This window comes from Macrotis lagotis, chromosome X (assembly GCF_037893015.1).
Source record: "Macrotis lagotis isolate mMagLag1 chromosome X, bilby.v1.9.chrom.fasta, whole genome shotgun sequence".
NCBI lineage: Eukaryota > Metazoa > Chordata > Mammalia > Peramelemorphia > Peramelidae > Macrotis > Macrotis lagotis.
In genome coordinates this window covers 297,245,747-297,266,432 of record NC_133666.1, presented here as the reverse complement: position 1 = coordinate 297,266,432, position 20,686 = coordinate 297,245,747, and the positions used below count along the sequence as shown (strand labels likewise).

At 32.4% G+C, this 20,686-nt stretch overlaps 1 protein-coding gene across 2 annotated transcripts in view; it reads left to right on the top strand.

Annotated features, from left to right (window-relative positions):
• WDR7 (WD repeat domain 7) overlaps positions 1-20,686 on the top strand; it is a 483,043-nt gene that overhangs the window by 121,654 nt on the left and 340,703 nt on the right. The window contains exons 14-16 of one of the 2 annotated variants that reach the window (XM_074208024.1): positions 2,432-3,201; positions 4,526-4,614; positions 19,459-19,557. In XM_074208024.1, the coding sequence (XP_074064125.1) occupies positions 2,432-3,201; positions 4,526-4,614; positions 19,459-19,557 (958 nt within the window). The remainder of the gene's footprint in view (positions 1-2,431; positions 3,202-4,525; positions 4,615-19,458; positions 19,558-20,686) is intronic. The other variant, XM_074208025.1, reaches the window with a different exon arrangement.

Below are 20,686 nucleotides of genomic sequence, written 5' to 3'. Positions count from 1 at the left end.
ACTTTGTGACCTTGGGTGAGATATTTCTGTGATGAGCTGCAGTTTTCTTATCTATGAAATGATAGAGTAAACTTGATGACTTCTAATGTCCATTTCAAATCTAAGCCTATGGTCCTCTGATCCTAGTAGAAAAATCTTGACTCTTAATAAAAATATAATTCAGTGCAGAACTTTGTTTTTCATTCATCAAAGACCTGATCAACTTTCTGATATCTTAAACTAATATGGGAGGAATGGGGTTCAGGGGCAGGACTAGGATGTGTAGTAAACTAAATTTTCCTTAATTTTATTCCTTCTCATTTTGGAATTGAAATAGTAGTATGCCATTTCTTAAAGAAGTTGTAGTAGTATTTTTCATTCTAAATTTTTCATAAGTGAAGATTTTCATCTTAGTAGTAGTTTGTTTGGTTTTTTGAAAGGCAATGGGGTTAAGTGGCTTGCCCAAGGCCATACAGCTAGGTAATTATTAAGGTGCTTTATCCACTGTGCCACCTAGACGCCCCATTCATCTTAGTAGTAGTAGAACTACTATAGTCTTAGTGTGGAAAACAAGTTTAAACAGAGAAAGGCTATGTGTATGTTTTTTATAATGGATTTAGATCCAGGTCTCTATTATCGTTTTAGTCCTTTTATCCCTCAGTCATCTCTTCTTTTTATTCCCATTCTTGTTTCTTTTTTTCCCCCTCTCCCTAATTGTGTCTGATTGGTTTGTATCACAGTTGTACAATTAATAACTGTCAGGAATTAGAATAAGGGGACTCTTATATAATTATATGCATATATGAAGATCTTAAGATACCAGGATCCTGACACATGGATGGGTCTCATTGTGTGCTATCCCATGAAAAGAGGTTGACAAAAAAGAATGATTGGCAAACTTTGGACAACTGAGAGGTGTGAAATGGGGGACTAGAACAAATAATTCTGAAGATGTCTATGTCTTCAACTGTTTTGTCCATAAACCTCTACCTTCTGAGTCAGTATTGCTTTGTCAATAATTTTTAGGGAAATTTTCTTGATTCTTTATTATAAATAAATACTCTTTAACATTAATAAATACTTCTTATTCATTTACCCTGAAAAGAATTTTGAATTTTAGGGATAAAGCTATATCCATTAAACTTGCACATAAATTTTTCTTCTTTTCAAGTTTATATTGACAGTATAAATTCTAGCCTATCTAATGTCAAGATAAATTATTTTATTTTCATTTTTTGTTCATCCATTTATCCATTCATTTGTTCATTTCTGATAGAATGACTGACTAACTGGATCTCTTCATCTTGCCTTGGTGGGTCCTGCCTCTATTACTGATTAGTTTCATCCCAAATTAGTGATATTTTGACCTGTTCTATTTCCAATCTGGATTGCTTTGTCTCTCCCTCTCCTTAGGCTGACTCACCCCAAAGTATTCATTACACATTAGTGTAATCTTTTATATATATGCTAGATTGGCTTTAGCTTTCCACCAGCCTTTGTTTCCCTAGCTGTAGGGATTATGCACCAAGTCTGACCTAAAATCAGCTTAACAAGATGTTGATCTTTAGTCCTGACCTATATATGCTGTTGTATGTAAGTCTATATTATATACATATCTATATAGTTAGTTAATTCAGTAATTATTTAGGTGACTCAAGTGTGTTAAATAGCTCTGCACAATGCTGGTGTTACATATATATATATATATATATATATATATATATATATATATATATACATACATATAATGTATATATGCCTGAACAGCTGTATGTGCATACACACACACACACGTACAAAATGACTAATTGTAAGCCCAAATAATCTTGGGTTTATCTGTTCTTGACTTCTAAAAGTATTTATTAATGAAGATTAATTTTGGCTTGTTTCTCTTGGTAAATTAAGATTCTGGAAATTTTCTCTTTTTCTAAACTAATTTAACTTTTTAAAGAATGAAATTCAGAAAATCTTGGTTACATTTATGACTGATTTTTAGTGTGAACACAGTTATAGTGCATTTTCTCTTTCTTGATGTGTAGAATAGAAATAAATTATTTCCTGTAGTAGAATTCTCTGAGAAATTATGAGATAACATTGTGTCTGTGTATAAATATCTGTATATGTATATGAAGCTTTAATTTCTTCTTTTAGTTTTTAATTTATAATGAAGGACTTTCTAAAGAATTTGATTCTTGGCCACCTTCTTCCTTAGAATTGGGAATTTCTTTGTATTGAGCTTATGATTGAACAGAGCATTTTTCTATATTTCCTAAGTTTATATTTGTTACATCTTAGTAAACAAATGTAAAGGAAGTTGGTGTATTTTTACAATTTTCTAAATTAGCTAGTTTAATACATTTTCATAATTGTTATTTTTATAATTTGATTTGATATATTAATGTTATGAAAAGATACTTTAACTATAATTGTCTTTTAAAATTTTTTTTTGCAGGGAAATTTACCTAAATATTCTCATAATTCTCTGATGGTTCAAGCAATAAAGACTAACCTAACAGACCCGGACATACACGTGCTCTTCTTTGATGTGGAAGCTTTGATTATTCAGCTACTAACTGAAGAAGCCTCTAGGCCGAATACTGCCCTTATTTCCCCAGAGAGTTTGCATAAAGCATCTGGCAATGCTGACAAAGGGGGCTCTTTCCTGACTGGAAAAAGAGCAGCCGTACTCTTCCAACAAGTCAAAGAAACAATCAAAGAGAACATAAAGGAACATCTCCTTGATGATGAAGATGAGGATGAGGAGATACTAAGGCAGAAGAGAGAAGAAAGTGATCCAGAGTACCGATCTAGCAAATCTAAGCCATTGACTTTATTAGAATATAATCTGACAATGGATACTGCAAAATTGTTTATGTCCTGTCTTCATGCTTGGGGTCTGAATGAAGTTCTAGATGAAGTTTGTCTTGATCGCCTTGGAATGCTAAAACCCCACTGCACAGTCTCCTTTGGTCTTCTGTCAAGAGGAGGCCATATGTCTTTGATGCTTCCTGGTCATAATCAGCCTATATGTAAGCCACTCTGTGGAAAACCAGAAGGGGAAAGAAAACTCTCAGCCACTGAGGGAGTAGGAAAAGGAACCTATGGAGTATCCCGGGCTGTCACCACTCAACACCTTCTGTCTATTATATCTTTGGCAAATACTTTAATGAGTATGACCAATGCAACTTTTATTGGTGATCATATGAAGAAGGGCCCTGTCAGGTGTGACAATGATTGATTGCTTTAATTTCTTTTGTTGCAATTTCTTTTGTGCTTTTTTAAAAAGGCCTACTTTGGGGTGGCTAGGTGGTGCAGTGGATAGAACACCGGCCTTGGAGTTAGGAGTACCTGGGTTCAAATATGTCCTCAGACACTTAATAATTACCTAGCTGTGTCTGGGTGTCTGGGCAAGCCACTTAACCCCATTTGCCTTGCAAAAAAAAAAAAACTAAAAAAAATAATAAAAAGGCCTACTTTGTCTCTGATTAGCAATTCTTGTTTTACATATATATATATATATATATGTATATATGAAATTCTTCTAATATGTTCTTGATATAGTATTGTTTTCCTCACATTGTAAGAGCAAATAGAGCATAGTTATGGCAACTAAAATTGTTAGCTTTATCCTTTTTGATATGGAAGAGAATAGATTTAACTCTTGATTTTATTGATAATAACATTTCAAGGTCAGCTCTTGATTAAACACTATCCATGAAATTCTTGTCTGCTAAATGTTTCTGCTAAAATTTAATTTGAGTTAGGTAAATCTAAATCTAATTAGCATGATTGCTCTTTGTTTTAGATTTTTCTAAAAATTCTAGCTACTGCAGACTGACAAGTTTTAGCCTTAAGAGAGTAGCCTTAATTTCTGAGAGGTTACTTGACCAGTCAAACAACCTTTATGTTTGATAGGTAGGCCTCAAAGTCATTTCTTCCAGGCTCTCAAACTATTTTTTTTGTCTACTATATTACAATTCCTCTGCCTCTCTTTCTTTCTTTTCTAAAACCTCTTTCTCTCTCTAGCAGTGATTAGTTGTTTACAATCATAATAGAGCCATACTCTTGGATGATAGGGCTTTAAGAATTTTTTTGGTTCTTTTGTTTTTGCAAGGCAATGGGGTTAAGTGACTTGCCCAAAGTAACATAGCTAGGTAATTATTAAGTATCTGAGGTCAAATTTGAACTCCTGTCCTCCTGACTTCAGGGCCATTGCTCTGTCCACTGTGCCACCTAACTGCCCTGGCTTTAAGAATTTTTTACAAGTTTAAGTATTTCTTCCCTGTGATGGGCATTCCATAATCAGTGACAGTATTTTGGACTATCTTAACTAGGTTTTAAGTTTACAGACAGAGCAAATGTAGTATATGCCAAATTTGTATTGTTAATATTTGGTCTGTTTTTTGAGGGGATTTTCTATGTTTAATATTTATTGCAATCAAATTTGAGAGCAATCTATATATTTATTCTTTTAAATGTCACAAATAGTTAAAATGTAACTTCTTTACTATTATTAAGTTTAACTGTATTGTATGTTTTTTTAAAGGCCACCTAGGCCAAGCACCCCAGACTTTTCTAAAATGAAGAGCTCTCCTCCAACTTCGAGTATTGTTGTACAAGGACAAATTAAACAAGGTAAAGTTGAATTTTATTATTTAGTTGATTTCCCATTTCACTTTTAGAAACTGAAGAAGTATAGATAATATATAATGATTAAAATTTTGTTTGTTTCTGATTGTTAAAAGGAGTTTTTGTATTCCATATGAATTATTATTCATCTGATTATATTGTTGATTGAATTGTATTGTTATAAAATATTTTTCTATTCCAGATGAAATTGGTAATTAAGATGTCAGTTTAAAAATATGACTTAAAATTATAATAATTGACAGGTAGCCAACTCTTTAGGACATTCCATTTTAACGTCTGTAATTTGATATGCATGCAATAGAATCACCTTATTTTCTAATAGCAAGGCTGAATTGGAAGTGTACCTGGAACATAAAAGTTTTATTTATCTTTTATCTGTTTTAAAATGTCATAGATATCCAGAGTTCCATTTGGCATAGTAATCTTTTGTCATCATCAAATAGATTATCTATATTTTGAATGAACATTCAACCATCAAAGATTTATTAAATACTTACTATGTGTTTGTCTTCTGCTTAAGCAGAAATGGAGAAAACATTGTTTCTTCCCTTAAGGAGTTTACATTCTAATAGGAAAAATAACATGTAAGTATATTGGTACATACAAGTTACATACACAATACAGAACAGCTAACCATAGAAGAGAAGGCAGTAGCAGCTGGGTGAACTAGAAAAAATCCCCAACAGAAGGTGATGAGCTGATTCTGATAGGAAGTAAGAGATCTTGGTGTGCTAAACCCAAGTCCTAATACCAGCATAAAGCAGTCAGTGCAAAGGCATGTTGAGTGAAGGTGGAGCATTATGTTTGTGAAATAAGGAGGTGGGGCTGATGCTAGATTAATGTGATAGGAAGGAAGAGACTGGATTATGAAGAGATTTAATGAACAAAAAGAGGAATTTACATTTGACCCTATAAGTGATAGCTAGTGGAGTTTATTGAATATGGGGCATATGAAATGCCATATTTATACATTAATAAAGCTGCTTTGACAATTATGTGGAGGATAGTTTGGATAGAGAGAGCAGTTATAAGACTTTTTAGTTATCTGAGGAGGGCCTGAACTAAGGTGGTGGTTATGAGAGTAGAAGGGAGGATATGTCTGTGAGAGATGTTGTGGATAAATATTTTGCATCAATTTGACTTTTTACTTTTAAATTAATTTGAAAATTATCATTCCATTTTATTTAGATCACTATTGACATGATCAGATCTTTGTTTTCTGTCTGTAGCTATTGTTTAACAGGAACTGGAATGGAAGGAAACCTGAGTTCCTTTCATCTCACTCAACCACCGGGAAATGCTTTTGTCTTGTGAAGTAGTTCTTGGTCTCTAGGGCATAACTAAGTCTGAAAAATGAACTACTAGAGGGAGATGAAGAAGGAAGGGGGCAGGGAAAAGGAACAGTTTTACTTAGAATTGTTATTTGTATTGATCAGAGAGATGGTGTTGTCTATTTACAATTTGGAGCAAGGAGTGGTAAATAGTCAGGCTTTTTATTGCTCAACTCTTTACTGGGTAGAAAGAATTATTACTACTAAGTGGTGATTTCATAGTCTTTATATTTGAAGTTGTATTTGAAACATACTCTGAAATCTTAGATCATCAGCTATATATCCCCAAATGAAATAACAATAATAGTGCTGTGAATAAAATAGTGAGCGTGTGTAATATGTGGGGTATAGATATAATTGATTTCTAAAGTATTTTTCATTTTTTATGTTCTATAATTCTAAAAAGTTTTGTTTTTCTTCTGATTTTGATTCTGTAGTCTTATATTTTTGTTAGGTTAATTGAGAATTAACTGTATTTGAGTAGTTTTTATTTTCTTTAGTAAATTAAAAGAAACTTTCATGTTTCAAAAACATTTTTTTTAAACTGCTTTAAATTGCTCCTCTTTGGCTTTCTAGATTGGGAATGAAACTTGCCATAGATATAGCTAAAGCTCATTTAGAGTAATGATTCATTGATACATTACTACCATTTTAGGTATTTGTAATTTCATGTTCACTAATAGTAATAATAATAATAACAACAGCAACAACGATAATAATAATCATGATTTGCTATTTATTTATCCCAGTAAGGTTTTCACAGAACTTTGTATATTGCATCATTTGATTCTCACGACCATCCTGAGAGGCAGGTACTACTTTTGTGGCCATTTTACAGATGATGAATTTGAAATGAAAAGAAGTTAAATGACTTGCCCAGGCTTAAACAGCTAAGCAGTTTCCAAGGAAGGTTAGAACTCAGATCTTCTTGATTCCAAGTATAGTACTTTAGTGTATTTCACTAAAACTCTTTGATTCCTCACCTTGGTATGGAAGTAATCCTTTTTCAAGACTCTTTGAGCATGATACAAGCATTTGCACCTCCTTTCAAACTAGAAAGGATTTGTTTAAAGACTCAGTGACATATTTATATTTCAGTTATCTGAAGAATAATCTAGTTAAAAGTTTAGAGAAAGACAAAACCAAATTTATCTTAGAGCTAGAGATTTTTCAGCCACAAAACTGTTTTATAAGAGTTGAGATCTGGAAAGGTGAAGGAACTCCTCACATTCATGAAATAATAGGTTTTTGAAGTGCTTGCCAGACTCTGGGAGCTTTTTCCCTAGAAATGTTTCATTCAGATTGACCATTTTTCTTTAATATTTAGTTTCTTTTTGTTTGTGGAAGAGAGTAACTATTAAATTAAAAAAATTAAGCCTAAACAAATTGCACATATTTCTTTTATATTTTATGAGAAATATATTTTTGACTAGTGGACAAAATTATTCTTCATGTATTGTTTCAGATAATTTTGTTCAACCTCTCCAAATAGGAAATTTCTTTCAAAAATATTATTTTCAATTTTATTTCATATTCAATTTGAGTGTTTAATTGGTTTATTAAGTTTATTAAACTTAAAGATTTATTTATTCAGTTTTAATTTACAAAGAGGTCCAAATCCCTATAAATTTGCTATTTAAAAAATATGATAATTTAGAAGGATCTGTTTTTAGTTTAAACTTGAATCACTAATAATCCCTAGGAGAAAATAGAGAGTGACAATTGAAGAGGCAAGCAATTTTCCCATTTTGTTTAAAACTCTTGTTAAAATATCTTTTAAGAAATATACACATCAAAAAATAGTAGGATATAATGTCTTTCACTTAATTAGCGTAAACTCTCATCTCAGACTTATCACTATTAAAGTGCTTAAAAAATATTTTTCTAGGTGTTTTTTCTTTGACTTATTTTTCACTCCTGCAATGGTAGCAGATTTTTGGAGAGTGCATCAGCAGCAGTTTGTGGCATATTCACTTTGTATTAATCATGCCACCAAGCTACTGGTTTTAAGTTGGCTGACTTGATCAAGTCAGTCCACTTTCTTTTGGTTCAAATGGCTAAGTGCTCAGGCATTAATGCTGCTGCTGCTTGGCAAAGAAGTGAGCATTGAAAGCCCTGAGAAGGTCATTTAGTACCGAGATTCTTTGGAAGACTCATTTTAGGCAATAAGGTCAAGAACTTCCATTTGAATAGCCTTAATCTGTATAACATCTACTAACTTCTCAGATCTCTGTCTCTTGCAGTAAAGACCACAGACATTCACAGCCTCAAGTGACATAGGGTCAGACATTAAGACATTTCTGAATGACATTCTGGAATGCAGTGATCTCTTTCAAATGGAAGAGAGCATTTGTAGTATCCTCTGATTTTACTGTAGCAGTTAGATCACTTTATCTTTCTACTCTACCTAGTTCATCTCTTTGTTTTTATTGGGATTTATGATTTTCTTTTCCCCATATTCACCTTGGTGCAGTGCATACAAACCCTTATTTCTGCAGTTATTCCAGTAGTTGTATAAAATCAGTGTTCATTAGAAATTCACATTTATTTTTCTAGAGTTAGTTGTAGGAGCTGCCTTCAGGTCTATATAAGAGAAATGGCTGCATTTTCTGATCTAATAGACCTTAAATTTATTTTTGTGATAGGAGACAATATAGATTAGTCTTCATTGCAAATTTAGGAAGTTTTATTGTAAAAGAGAATAACTCACAGAACTTCTATATTGGAAAGAGTCGTTTTCAAAAACAAAAGTGTTCAGAAGGAAACTGATTGAAATTCAAAAGAAACAGTGAATTAGACTTTACCAAAACTAATTGTTTGACTTGGAAGTTTTTGTTTCTATTTTTTTTTTATCAAAACAACAGTGTAGGGGCAAAGTTGTTGAATTTTAAATTGTCAGATAAACATATTCACCATAATAAAGGTGATCCCTTAAAATTAAGTGTGTTCCATTTTTTCAGAGATCTCTTGTGTACTTTCATATATATGATTTCCTGTAACTACTGAATAGCTTTGATCTTTAGTCCTGTGTGTATCTATATACAAAAATACACATACATTTTTGCAATTTCATATTTATTCATTGCTATGATTCTCTAGGCCTAGAATGGCAAAATATATAGAGAACGTTTTATTGATGCTTTATAAAGCAAACTTCCCAGTTTCCTAAAATCTTTCTATCTTATTGAAAATATTTAATAGATTATATTGAATAAGAATTGAGTGTTCTGTACAGCATTACTCCAGGATTTTGGACTAGGCATTACTAATGATAAAGCTTGATGATTGGATACTGTTTGGTATTAGACTGTAAATTAAGATTTACTATGTTTGAATATTGATACTGCTTTAATCACAAAGATTTTACCATTGTATAATACATTCCTAAAAGTTTTAAATAAAAAGGTCTTATATTTCAGCTCCTCTGATGAAACGTGGGGAAGTGACTTCTTTCTTATTGTATTGTATAAAATTACTTGAAGTTCAGACGAAGGCATATAGAATCCCCAAACTTCCTGTTTCTTCTTTCTTTGGGTATGTCAATATTTCATGACAGCAAGAGCCCAAATTAGGCATGATTCAATTTAGTATTTAGATTGCAACTTTACTTTTCACTCTAATAAACCTGTTGTTTCTGATGGTTCTACATCTCACGGTACTCACTGATGTCTCTTTGAATGTATATAGCTAAGAAATTTACATCCTTCTAGTTTTTATCCTTAATCCAATTCTGATGATGTCAGGCAATGACTCAACATTGTTTTTTAAATGATTCTCAGGGTCTTTTAAAAATATTCTCATTCATTAGTCATCTCTATGGTGGCACTACCTGAAATGTTTACACATCTCCACAAAAATTACATTAACCTTTTTGATTCCATATAAATAATTTCCCTTGCATTATTAGTTTTATCAATGTACAGAAATTGCCCAAGATTTATTGAACTAATATGACACTATGTTCAGTAGTCATTTTCTATATTCTTAGGATTGTATATGAAAATCTTTATTTCATTATCTCATCCTACATTTAAAGGCTAGTTACTAATATCAAATCTTAGTTATCATTATCTCCTCTGTTGGTTTGTTCCACAGTGTATCATTATGAATTAGCCATTGACCAAGTATTTTTTTCAGTTATTTTAAAGATACTTTTGATATGATCTGTGAAAATTACAAAAAGTAATTAGTCTTATTGCCTTCATTAGCCATATTTACACAGAGCTTTATCTATGTGATCTTGGTGTAGATGATACAAAGTAAAAAAAAGATAATTTTCTTTTTGATTGATTTGTTTTCTACTTTTTGAAAACAGTGGTGCAAAACTTGACTTTGTTTAAAGTTCATGAGTTTATGAAGACTAGTTAAATTGTTCTGAAATATTTTATAGTATATAAAAATAATATAATTAATACTAAGAGTAATATTTTAAAAACATATCAAGCCATTCATTTCCTTTTAGAAGTACTATTCTGAACTTTTATTAGTACTATTTAGTACTTTTAGAAGTACTATTATTCTTCAAATCATATAAAAGTTTATTGAGTAACTAAAAATGTAATAGTGCATTGCTATAACTATCTAGGCTAAAGAGGAGGATGCATTTTTAACTTTATCCAGGAAACTTAGTTCTTGAAGTCCATAAAAAGGACTTCATTAGAGGTCACTTGAAAGACCTCTAAAGTATTCCAATAGCATAGTCCTACAAGATGCGATAATGAAGTTTCAAAGATAGCTATTTTGATTACTTTTTTATATGTGTGTATGCAAATATATATATATATATACATATATATATATATATATGAAGAATTTAGTGAATTCAAAACTCTGTAAATTTTTATTAAGTGATTAATCCTTATGCTGTGCTAGGTCTGAAGGGAAATAGAAAAATTAGATAAAATACAGTTTCTGCCCCAATAGAATTTATAATAAAGTAGGAATGTTAATTAAATAGGTAATTATAACATGATAAGGGCATTATTAAAAGATGCAAAAAAATACCATGGGAGGTTAGTGTTGAGATGGGTGAAGATTAATAGCAAAATTTTGGCAGACTAGACATGATCAGCATGCTGCTTGAAATGATATTTGGTTTGAATTTTAGCAGTTCGATATGTGAAAGGATTGGGAAAGGAAAGGCTAATTAATTATAAAGCATTATCAAATGTATACTATGTCAGATACTTATACTAGGAACTAGGAATATAAATCTAAAGGATGAAACAATCTTTACTTCAATGCAACTCACATTTTAAAAAATTGTTTATTTTTTAATTACATGTAAAGCTAGTTTTACAACATTCATTTATTGTAAAATTTTGAGTACCACATTTTTCTACCTCCCTCCCTTCCCTTCACCTTTTCCAAGGTATATGTTGATATAGGTGAGTAATCTTGATATAGGTGTTTAAATTATTTCTATATTAGTCATGCTGGAAAGAAGAATCAGAACAAAAGGGAAAAACCATGAGAAAGTATAAAAGCATAAAAAACTTTAAAAAATGAAAATAGTGTACTCATTCAGACCCCATAGTTTTTTTTTTTTTCTGGATGTCAATGATATGTTCCATCACAAGTCTTTTAGAATTATCTTTGATCACTTAACTGCTGAGGGGAACTAAGTCCATCATAGTTGGTCATCACCCAATATTAATGTGTCCAGTCTTCTTATGCTTCTGCTCACTTCACTAAGTATCAGTTCATTTAAATCTTTCCAGGTTTTTCTGAAATTTGCCTGCTCGTGATTTCTTACAGAACAATAGTACTCCATCACATTCATTTGCCACTATTTGTTCAGTCATTCCCCATTTGATGGGCATCCCCTCAGTTTTCAAGTCTTTATCACAAAAAGAGCTGCTATGGATATTTTTGTATATGAGTCTTTTCTCTTTGGGATATAGACCCAGTAGAGGGAGGTATTGTAAGATTTAAGCACAGTTTTATATAGCCTTTTGGGGAGAGTTCCAAATTGCTCTGCAATGGTTTGATTAGTCCACAACTCTACCAACAGTGCATTAGTGTCACAGTTCTCCCACAGGGATGTTGAGGAGGCATTGCAGTTTTTCTCCAACATTCATCATTTTCCTTTTTTATTGAATTAGCCCATCTGACAGAGTTGTTTTAATGTGCATTTCTCTAATCAATAATGATTTAGAGCATGTTTTTATATAAATTTAGATAGTTTTAATTTCATCAATCGAAAACTATCTGTTTATATCCTTTGACCATTGGTTAGTGGGGAATGACTTGTATTCTTGTAAATTTGACTCATTTCTCTTTCACTTTTTTTTTTCTGGGGCAATGGAGTTAAATGACTTGCCCATGGTTACATAGCTAGTAAGTATCAAATGTCTGAGGCCGCATTTGGACTCTGTTCTTCCTGACTCCAGGACCAGTGCTCTATACACTGTGCCATATAGCTGCCCCTTCCTACATCTTTTAGATATTAGTCCTTTATCAGAAAGTTTCCCAGCTTTCTGTTTTCTTTCTAATCTTGGTTGCTTTGATTTTATTTGTACAAAAACCTTTTAATTTAATATTACCAAAATTATCCATTTTGTCTTTTACAATGTTCTCTATAAACTCCTCCCCTTTCCATAGATCTGACAGTTAAACTATTCATTGTTCTAATTGACTTATGGTATCATCCTTTATGTCTAAATCATGTTCCCATTTATGCCTTATCTTGATAAATGGTATAAGATGTTGGGCCATGCCTAGTTTCTGTTACACTATTTTCCAGTTTTCTCAGCAGTTTTTGTCAATAATTCATTATTATTCCAGAAGCTGAAGTCTTTGGTATTATCAAATAGTAGATTATTATAGCCAGTTACTACTGTTTTCTTTTGTACCTCATCTATTCCACTGATCTATCATTCTATTTCTTAGTATCAGACAGTTTTGATGACTGCCATTTTATAATATAATTTTAGATCTGGCTTTGCATTTTTATTCATTAATTCCTTTGATATTCTTGACCTTTTTTCTTACAGATAATTTTGTTACTATTTTCTACCTCTATAAAATAATTTTTTAGCAGTTTGTCTTGTTTGATACTGAGTAATTTAATTTAGATAGAATTGAAATTTTTATTATATTAGCTCGGCCTATCCATGAGTAATTGACAAGAATTTCCTGTTTTTTTAATAAATTACTTAATTATTTTTATTTAAACAATTTATTTAAGTAACTCATATTTTAACCAGGCCCTATATAAGCAGAGAATAAATATAGAGCAGATAAATTACAGGGTATTTTAAGAGGGAGGATATTAGTAATTAAGAAAATTAGGAAAGACTTCAGATGGTGCATGAGTTTCATGTTGAAAGGAGAAAGGGAATCTAAGACAGAGGTAAGGAGAGAATACATCTCAGACTTGGACTTTCAGGGCAAAGGCAAGGAGGTAGGAGATCAAACAGAGGGAGAGGAAGAAGGAAGGGATTGAGAAGGAAGACTTTTTAATTTCAAAGTAATTTGAATTTGACTCAGTAGATACTATGAAACTGCTGAAGATTTCTGAACAGAGGGATGTGTTGACCTGATCTATGCAGAAAGTAAGATTAGTTCTGACACTGGTGTGAAAATAAATGAAAGGGGCAGTTAGGTGGTGCAGTGGATAGAGCAGCGGCTCTGGAGTCAGGAGGACCTGAGTTCAAATGTGGCCTCAGACTTAATAATTAGCTACCTGTGTGACCTTGGGCAAGTCACTTAACTCCATTGCCTTAAATTTTAAACAAATGAGTGAAAGAAGGGAGAAGACACTGTCCTGAAGTGCTTGTTAAGAATTGCTCTATTATGTAGGGGTGGCTAGGTGGTGCAGTGGATAAAGCACCGACCCTGGAGTCTGGGTTCAAATCCGGTCTCAAACACTTAATAATTACCTAGCTGTGTGGCCTTGGGCAAGCCACTTAACCCCATTTGCCTTGCAAAAACCTAAAAAAAATAATTGCTATATTATAAATTGAAATATAAATGAGACTTTTGAGATTATTTTATATAACCTCCTTATTTTTCAGATGAGGAAAAATAACTGTAGATTAAGGGATTTGCCTGAAGTCACATAATATTAAGCAAGTATTTAAATCCATAAGCTATTTCAGTACACAAATTCTTTCTAGTATTATAGCCAAGTAATGAGGGTCAGTTCTAGAGTGAGAGTAGTGGGAACAGAGAGGAGGGTGATGTTGAGGAGGCATTGCAGAAATTTCAGCAGCACTTATTGACTTATTGACGAAAGGGTCAATTCAAATTTATAAAACCAATATTTTGAATATAGATGACTGGGAAGCAGGAACACTTTTCATTCTGATAACTATGTGAATATTTCCCAAATGAATTTGATGGTATGAATATGAACCATGGAAGAGATAATGAGGCTAGAGATACAAATCTGGGAACTGTCTCCAAATATTTATTGCTAAACCTAGGAAGTAAACGAAATTCCCAAGGAAGATAGTATAGGGCAGAGTTACATAACTTGGGGTTATTGAACTTCTTTTAAAAATATTTTGGGGGTGGCTAGGTTGCACAGTGGATAGAGCACCAGCCCTGGAGTCAGGAGTACCTAAGTTCAAATCTGGCCTCAGACACTTAATAATTACCTAGCTGTGTGGTCTTGGGCAAGCTACTTAACCCCATTGCCTTGCAAAAACCTAAAAAAAAATTGATAATGATTTCAATATAATTTGCATGTAATCATATAATTTCTTTTATGTATTTAAAAATTGTAATCTTAAGGACTTCACCAGACTGCCAAAGAGGTCTCTGACACACACAAAAAAAGATTAAGAACCCCAGTATAGAGAGAGAATCTTAACCAATAGTAGAATACCCACCTTAAAAAGGATTGGGAGAAAATTAATCATTTAGAGAAAAAGGAAGAGAACGAAGAGACCAGGAATGGAGATTCTAGCAAAAGGAGGTGTTAGCAATACTATATGCTACAGATAGGTCAAGTAATATGTGGACTGAGGAATGACCATTGTTAAGATGGTCATTTCTGATCAGTTATGGGAATCAATGGACTGAGGAATGACCATTGTTAAGATGGTCATTTCTGATCAGTTATGGGAATCAAGTTCAGAATGTATGAGATTGTGGGCAGAGTAGGTGGATATAAGGTGGAGACACCAACTGTAGATCATTTTTCATGAAGTCAAGGCTTGATATGGAGGCAAATTAAGCCCTTAAGGTTTAGAGAATTGAGTTTCTTTGGGAATGTTGGACATCAGGGTGAAGAGAGGGCATAGATTTAGTGTGGTAGTCTGGGAAAGATAAAAAGTCTTTTCAGAGTTAATTCATTTAGATCATTTATACTTTAGTGGTAAACTATTATTTAGTGAAACCTTTGGGAATTTCCTTATTTCTTAGGATGTGGTAATCCTTTTTAATGAGAAATTTAAGTTTTGAGTTCTGGGTTTTATTGTTTAATTTTTTTTAAAGAAAGCTTAGTTATAGTTGCCATTTGTACCAGAAATTAGCAGGAACTAGAAAATTAAATTTATCTGATTTATTCAAAGCATTTATTGAAAGCATTATTTCAGAAAGTTAGGCATTAAGAAAAAAAAACAATTGGAAGTAAATTGATAGTCCTTAATTCTTTTATTTTTTTTTGAGGCAGTGGGATTAAGTGACTTTCCCAAAGTTACACAACTAGGTAATTATTATGTGTCTGAGACTGGATTTGAATTCAGGTCCTCCTGACTCCAGGGCTGATACTCTATCCACTGAGCAACCTAGCTGCCCCTAGTCCTTAATTCTTAATATTTTTAAAAGGTCAGTGGAAAATTCATCTACCAAATCTGATGGAATTCCATGCAAAAACAAAATTCATAAATTTATTAAATATAGCTTTCATATTAGCATTACTAATGGCATGTCCACTGCAGAAAATTGAAAATAGTAAATAAGTAGGATGGAAATTATCCATATAGTATCCCTTAGTTTCTTTATAGCTTTCTTCCCCTTCCCTCTCCCCATAATTTCCAAGTAACAAGATGGTTATCATGTTGAGATTTTGTTTAAATTATTAATCAGTATTACAAATTTTTGAAATGTCAAATTGGAAGAATCACTTAATTTTTTTTAAATTTTCTGATCACTTTCTCTCTTTCAACTCGATTTTTTCTTTTCTGGAAATGGACCAATACTCTTTACTTATTGATAGTGTTTCTTGGCTTCTCTGATGCAATTTGCATTTCTCATTTTTCTGTTTTCCTTTATTTTCCTTACATTATGGATATTAGATTATTAGGCTGATGTGTTTCAACCAATATACAGAGTAACTTATTGCTGAGAAATATGCTTTAAATATTATTTAAGTCATTCTTATTTGCACTATAATGCCAGTAAGAAAAGTATAGTTTATAATATAGCAAGGCCCCATACTCAGAGGATTGAAAAGAAGGAAATCATAACTGTTGAAACATTCTGTATAATAAATTGCAGTGAAAGACGTGGATATTTCTGTCTAGACTGAACGTGAGATTTTTTCATATAAAATTAGAATTTGAGAAAGGCATGATTTGTGTGTATTTGTGTTTGTTTTAATAGGAGGACTAATTATATTCTAATTTCTACTATTTCTAGGAATTTGCCTTTGTGACCATGGGCAAGTGACTTAATTTCTCTGGCTTTAGTTTTCTCATCTGTAAAACAAATGTGCTGTACTAGATGACTTTTGATCTCCCCCCCCCCCTTTTTAACTGTCATATTCTGCAAACTATTTAACAGTAGGATTTAAAAGACATTTCTGACAAAATGTAGAGAATCATAATTTTGGACCCTCAACTAGAACAAAGGAATAAAATAGCTTTTGGTTCTTCTCAAGACTATTTTTCTTAAAATATTTTTTCTTCTGTTTTTCTCGTCCTTTTGAGAAAGGACAGACATCTGTGATGTGTTCTTTCAGATATAGGAAAACAAAATCTTTAATAAATTGTGTGGTGTAAATCAGAAGTCCTAGATTCTAAGACAATCTTTTTTAATCTAACTGCATATATCCCTTGATTAATCAGCCTGAATTTTTTTTAATGGTAATACAGAACTTTCTTATCTTGAAACTGCATACTTTCTGTCATTGCATATTCCAATTAGAATATTTGTTTTAATTTTTTTCTTGATTTATAATGGCCAGAAAAAATTCCTAAGCTGTTTCTTATATGAAATGAATCAGATAAATATGGATTTCGTACATTATTTTATAACTTTTTTTGTAACTATAGATACATATAATGCCCAGTCCTTTTAAGATATATTGATTCTTTAATTAAATTTGACTAGTGGATGACCTTTTAAGGGACATAGAATGCTAAAAGAAAATGAATGTCTCGGGGGTGGCTAGGTGGCTAAGTGGATAAAGCACTGGCCCTGGAGTCAGGAGTACCTGGGTTGAAATCCGGTCTCAGACACTTAATAATTACCTAGCTGTGTGACCTTGGGCAAGCCACTTAACCCCATTTGCCTTACAAAAAAAAAAACCCTAAAAAAAAAAGAAAATGAATGTTTCAGCATAAATATTTTATCTAGTTACTAATCTGTCATAATTTAGTAATTCCTGTTCACTTATTTAGTTACTTCCTTCTTTTTCTATTATACTTTGTGAAGAAGAGGCATAGGGAGAAAGAATTAGTATTACTTGGCTTCTAAGAGGAGTAGTTTTCTTTTTCCTTAGTGAAATAATGGAATGTCCCAAGTTCTTGGGAACCCTCAAGAGTAGAATCAGGGCAGGACCCCTATTACTTGGCTTCTAAGAGGACTAGTTTTCTTTTTCCTTAGTGAAATAATGGAATGTCCCAAGTTCTTGGGAACCCTCAAGAGTAGAATCAGGGCAGGACCCCTTCTTTGACTTTCTCAAGCTGTAGTAGCAACAGGAGAAGAAAAATTGCTGAGGCATGGAAGCTTACTCCCCAGCCATAGCTGGGACTCACTTTGTTTCTGTGCATCAGAAAGCATATATTTTAGATGCTTGTTGTACCTGGATTTAGCCTACATCCTGATACTTGAAGGAAAGAGTTTGAAGAACAAATATGTTCTTTAGAAATATGCATCACTTTGGAAGATGAGTTCGATTTTTATCAATTACATGAATAAAGGCAGGCAGTCTTTGTTTTTTTCCCTAGGAAAGTTAAAATCATTTAAAATTCCCTGAGTCAAAAGAAAAAGATTATCCCCCGTGTTTTTTTTTTTTAGGTTTTTTTTTTTTGTAAGGCAGCAGGGTTAAGTGGCTTGGCCAAGGCCACATAGCTAGGTAATTATTAAGTGTCTGAGGCTGGATTTGAACTCAGGTACTCCTGATTCCAGGGTCAATGCTCTATCCACTGTGCCACCTAACTGCCCCTGCCACCTAGCCGCCCCTCCCCCCATGGTTTTGAAAGACTTTCTTTTTAATTTCACTTATGGAAGTTGAATATTGAGTTTGCTCAGAGAAGTTTACTTTTCTTCTGTTGGACAGACCTTTGCTATTTGGACTGTATCCCTTACACGTGTATGCGGAGTTGACATTATGCTGCATCCATGTGGAAATTATGACAAAGTAGTTTTCATGCAGATGTCCCGTGGTGTCAAAAAGCAGTTCACTGCATGCAAAGCAAACATACCAGTCAGAAGACAATGCCTAATCTGCTCGGGAGCTTGAACCTATTGCTGCAGTTCAATGACAGAATAAAGGAAAGGGATTCATTTGGAGATGCTTGTGCATGACATATGGTAATTTCTCCATAGGAAGGAAGTGTCAAATGGTGACCTCTAAATCTAAACATTGACCCCTGTCAAAGAATGTGTGTGCCATAAGGTCCTTTTTCCCTTTTCATATGATAATTTTAGTCAAGGCTTGTTAGTGGTAAGATAAAATGTATTATTTGTTTTGTTCTGTAATTACATTAAGAATTACACAGTTCCCAGTAGTTAGTTTCTAAAGCCTTGGTTCATATATCATAGGAACTTTAAAAAACTGCAGTGAACATAGTGCTGTGTAAATATTTTCTTAGTTTATATTTCAAATGCATTATTTGCAAGTTGCTGTTTTTCATTATAGTTATTGTATATAAAAAAGCAGATAGATTTCATATTTTAAAATAATCTGAACATTAGAAAAAATGCTGTTGTAAAATTATATCACTATACTACATGACTAGCATTTGAGAAATAAGGATATTTCAGAGTAAGATGAAATTTTTATTTTATTTTTTGCCACAATATTTTTGCTATTTGAAAATGTTATTGTCTTTTCTTGATTAAGGTTAGAGTTGCTTGGAATGTTAGAAGTTTTAACTATATGCAGTATTAAATATTAAAAGTTAATTTTGGAGTTTGACCTTTATTAATTTTCCCCTAATTCTTCTTGATCTTACAATTCTTATTAAAAATTTTATTTTTCAGTTTTACATTCACCAGTTTTTGCCTATTTAATTTTTTTCATTCTTCACTAATACTGAGCTATTTTTTCAGACTGTGCCTCAATTTCTCTCCTCTTTATTTCTTCTATTTCCTCTGCAAGCTGCTGCACCTGTCGTTTCCACTCGGTCTGATACTGATCACTCTGGTTCTGACCCTGCTTCTACTCCTGCTTTACATGCCTGTTTCTTAGTAAATGAAGGTATTTTTTCTTAAGTTTCTAACAACTTATCCTATTCTTTCAACTTATGTTTTATCTTAGTATGACATGGTTCTTTTATCTAATTTATGCATTCATCTTTATTTCTGGGATCTCCACATTCCTTTTTTATGATATTGTTTGCTAATATGTATAAATAGTTGTTATTGTCTTGATTTTAATCTTACAGATTTTTTAAACCAAATTAGAATTAAGCAAGAATTTCTACTCTGGAAGCACAAAGTTGTTAAATTTAAATGTGAAACAGTGTGAGAAAGTAGATATAGTTGGTTTTAGGTTTTTTTTCCTTTGCTTGGTTTAGGTGTTCCCTGGTTTTAGAATTAGTAAATTTATTTCCTTTTGATCTTATCACCTTGGTTAAATAGACATTTTTTGCTTTTATTGTAGGGTGATGTTTTGATGAGAGATATATAGATAGTCTCTTAATTTTGTATTCACTCTTTCAAATTCTTCAGATCATTGACTGTAATCCTTTTCTATTTTGTGCTGATTAGAAATCACTCATTTCCTTTCCTTTTTTAATGTTTTTTTTTTTTGCAAGGCAGTGGGGTTAAGTTTTTTTGCAAGGCAGTGGGGATAAGTGACTTGCCCAAGATCACACAACTAGGTAATTATTAAGTGTCTGAGGTTGGATTTGGACTTAGGTCCTCCTGACTCCAGGGCTAGTATTCTATCTATTGCTCCACCTAGCTGTCCCTCTTCTTCTCTATGTGCAGATATAATGACTCATAATTATATAGTACTTGAAACTTTACAAAGCTTCAAAAGGACCACTAATGGGTTTATTGTTTTTATATAGTTTGATCTAAAGTAAGGTAAATTAGTTGAAGAAGTAGGACTAAAATATTTTTTCTCATAATTTACTATGTTGAATACATAATTTTCCCAAGCATCTGGGTAGGCATCATTTTAATCCTTCTATTCTCAGAATCCCAATGAAGTCCTGGTTGTTCTATTCCTTTGTATATTGTACAAAATGTAAAATGGGTTGGTTTCTAGTATCTTAGATGGCACTGTCATTTTGGACCCTTTGATAAAAGACAGCTCAATTAGAAACAAAGGAATACTAACTGATCTGCATCACTCAACTGTTTGGTTCATATAAAAGCAA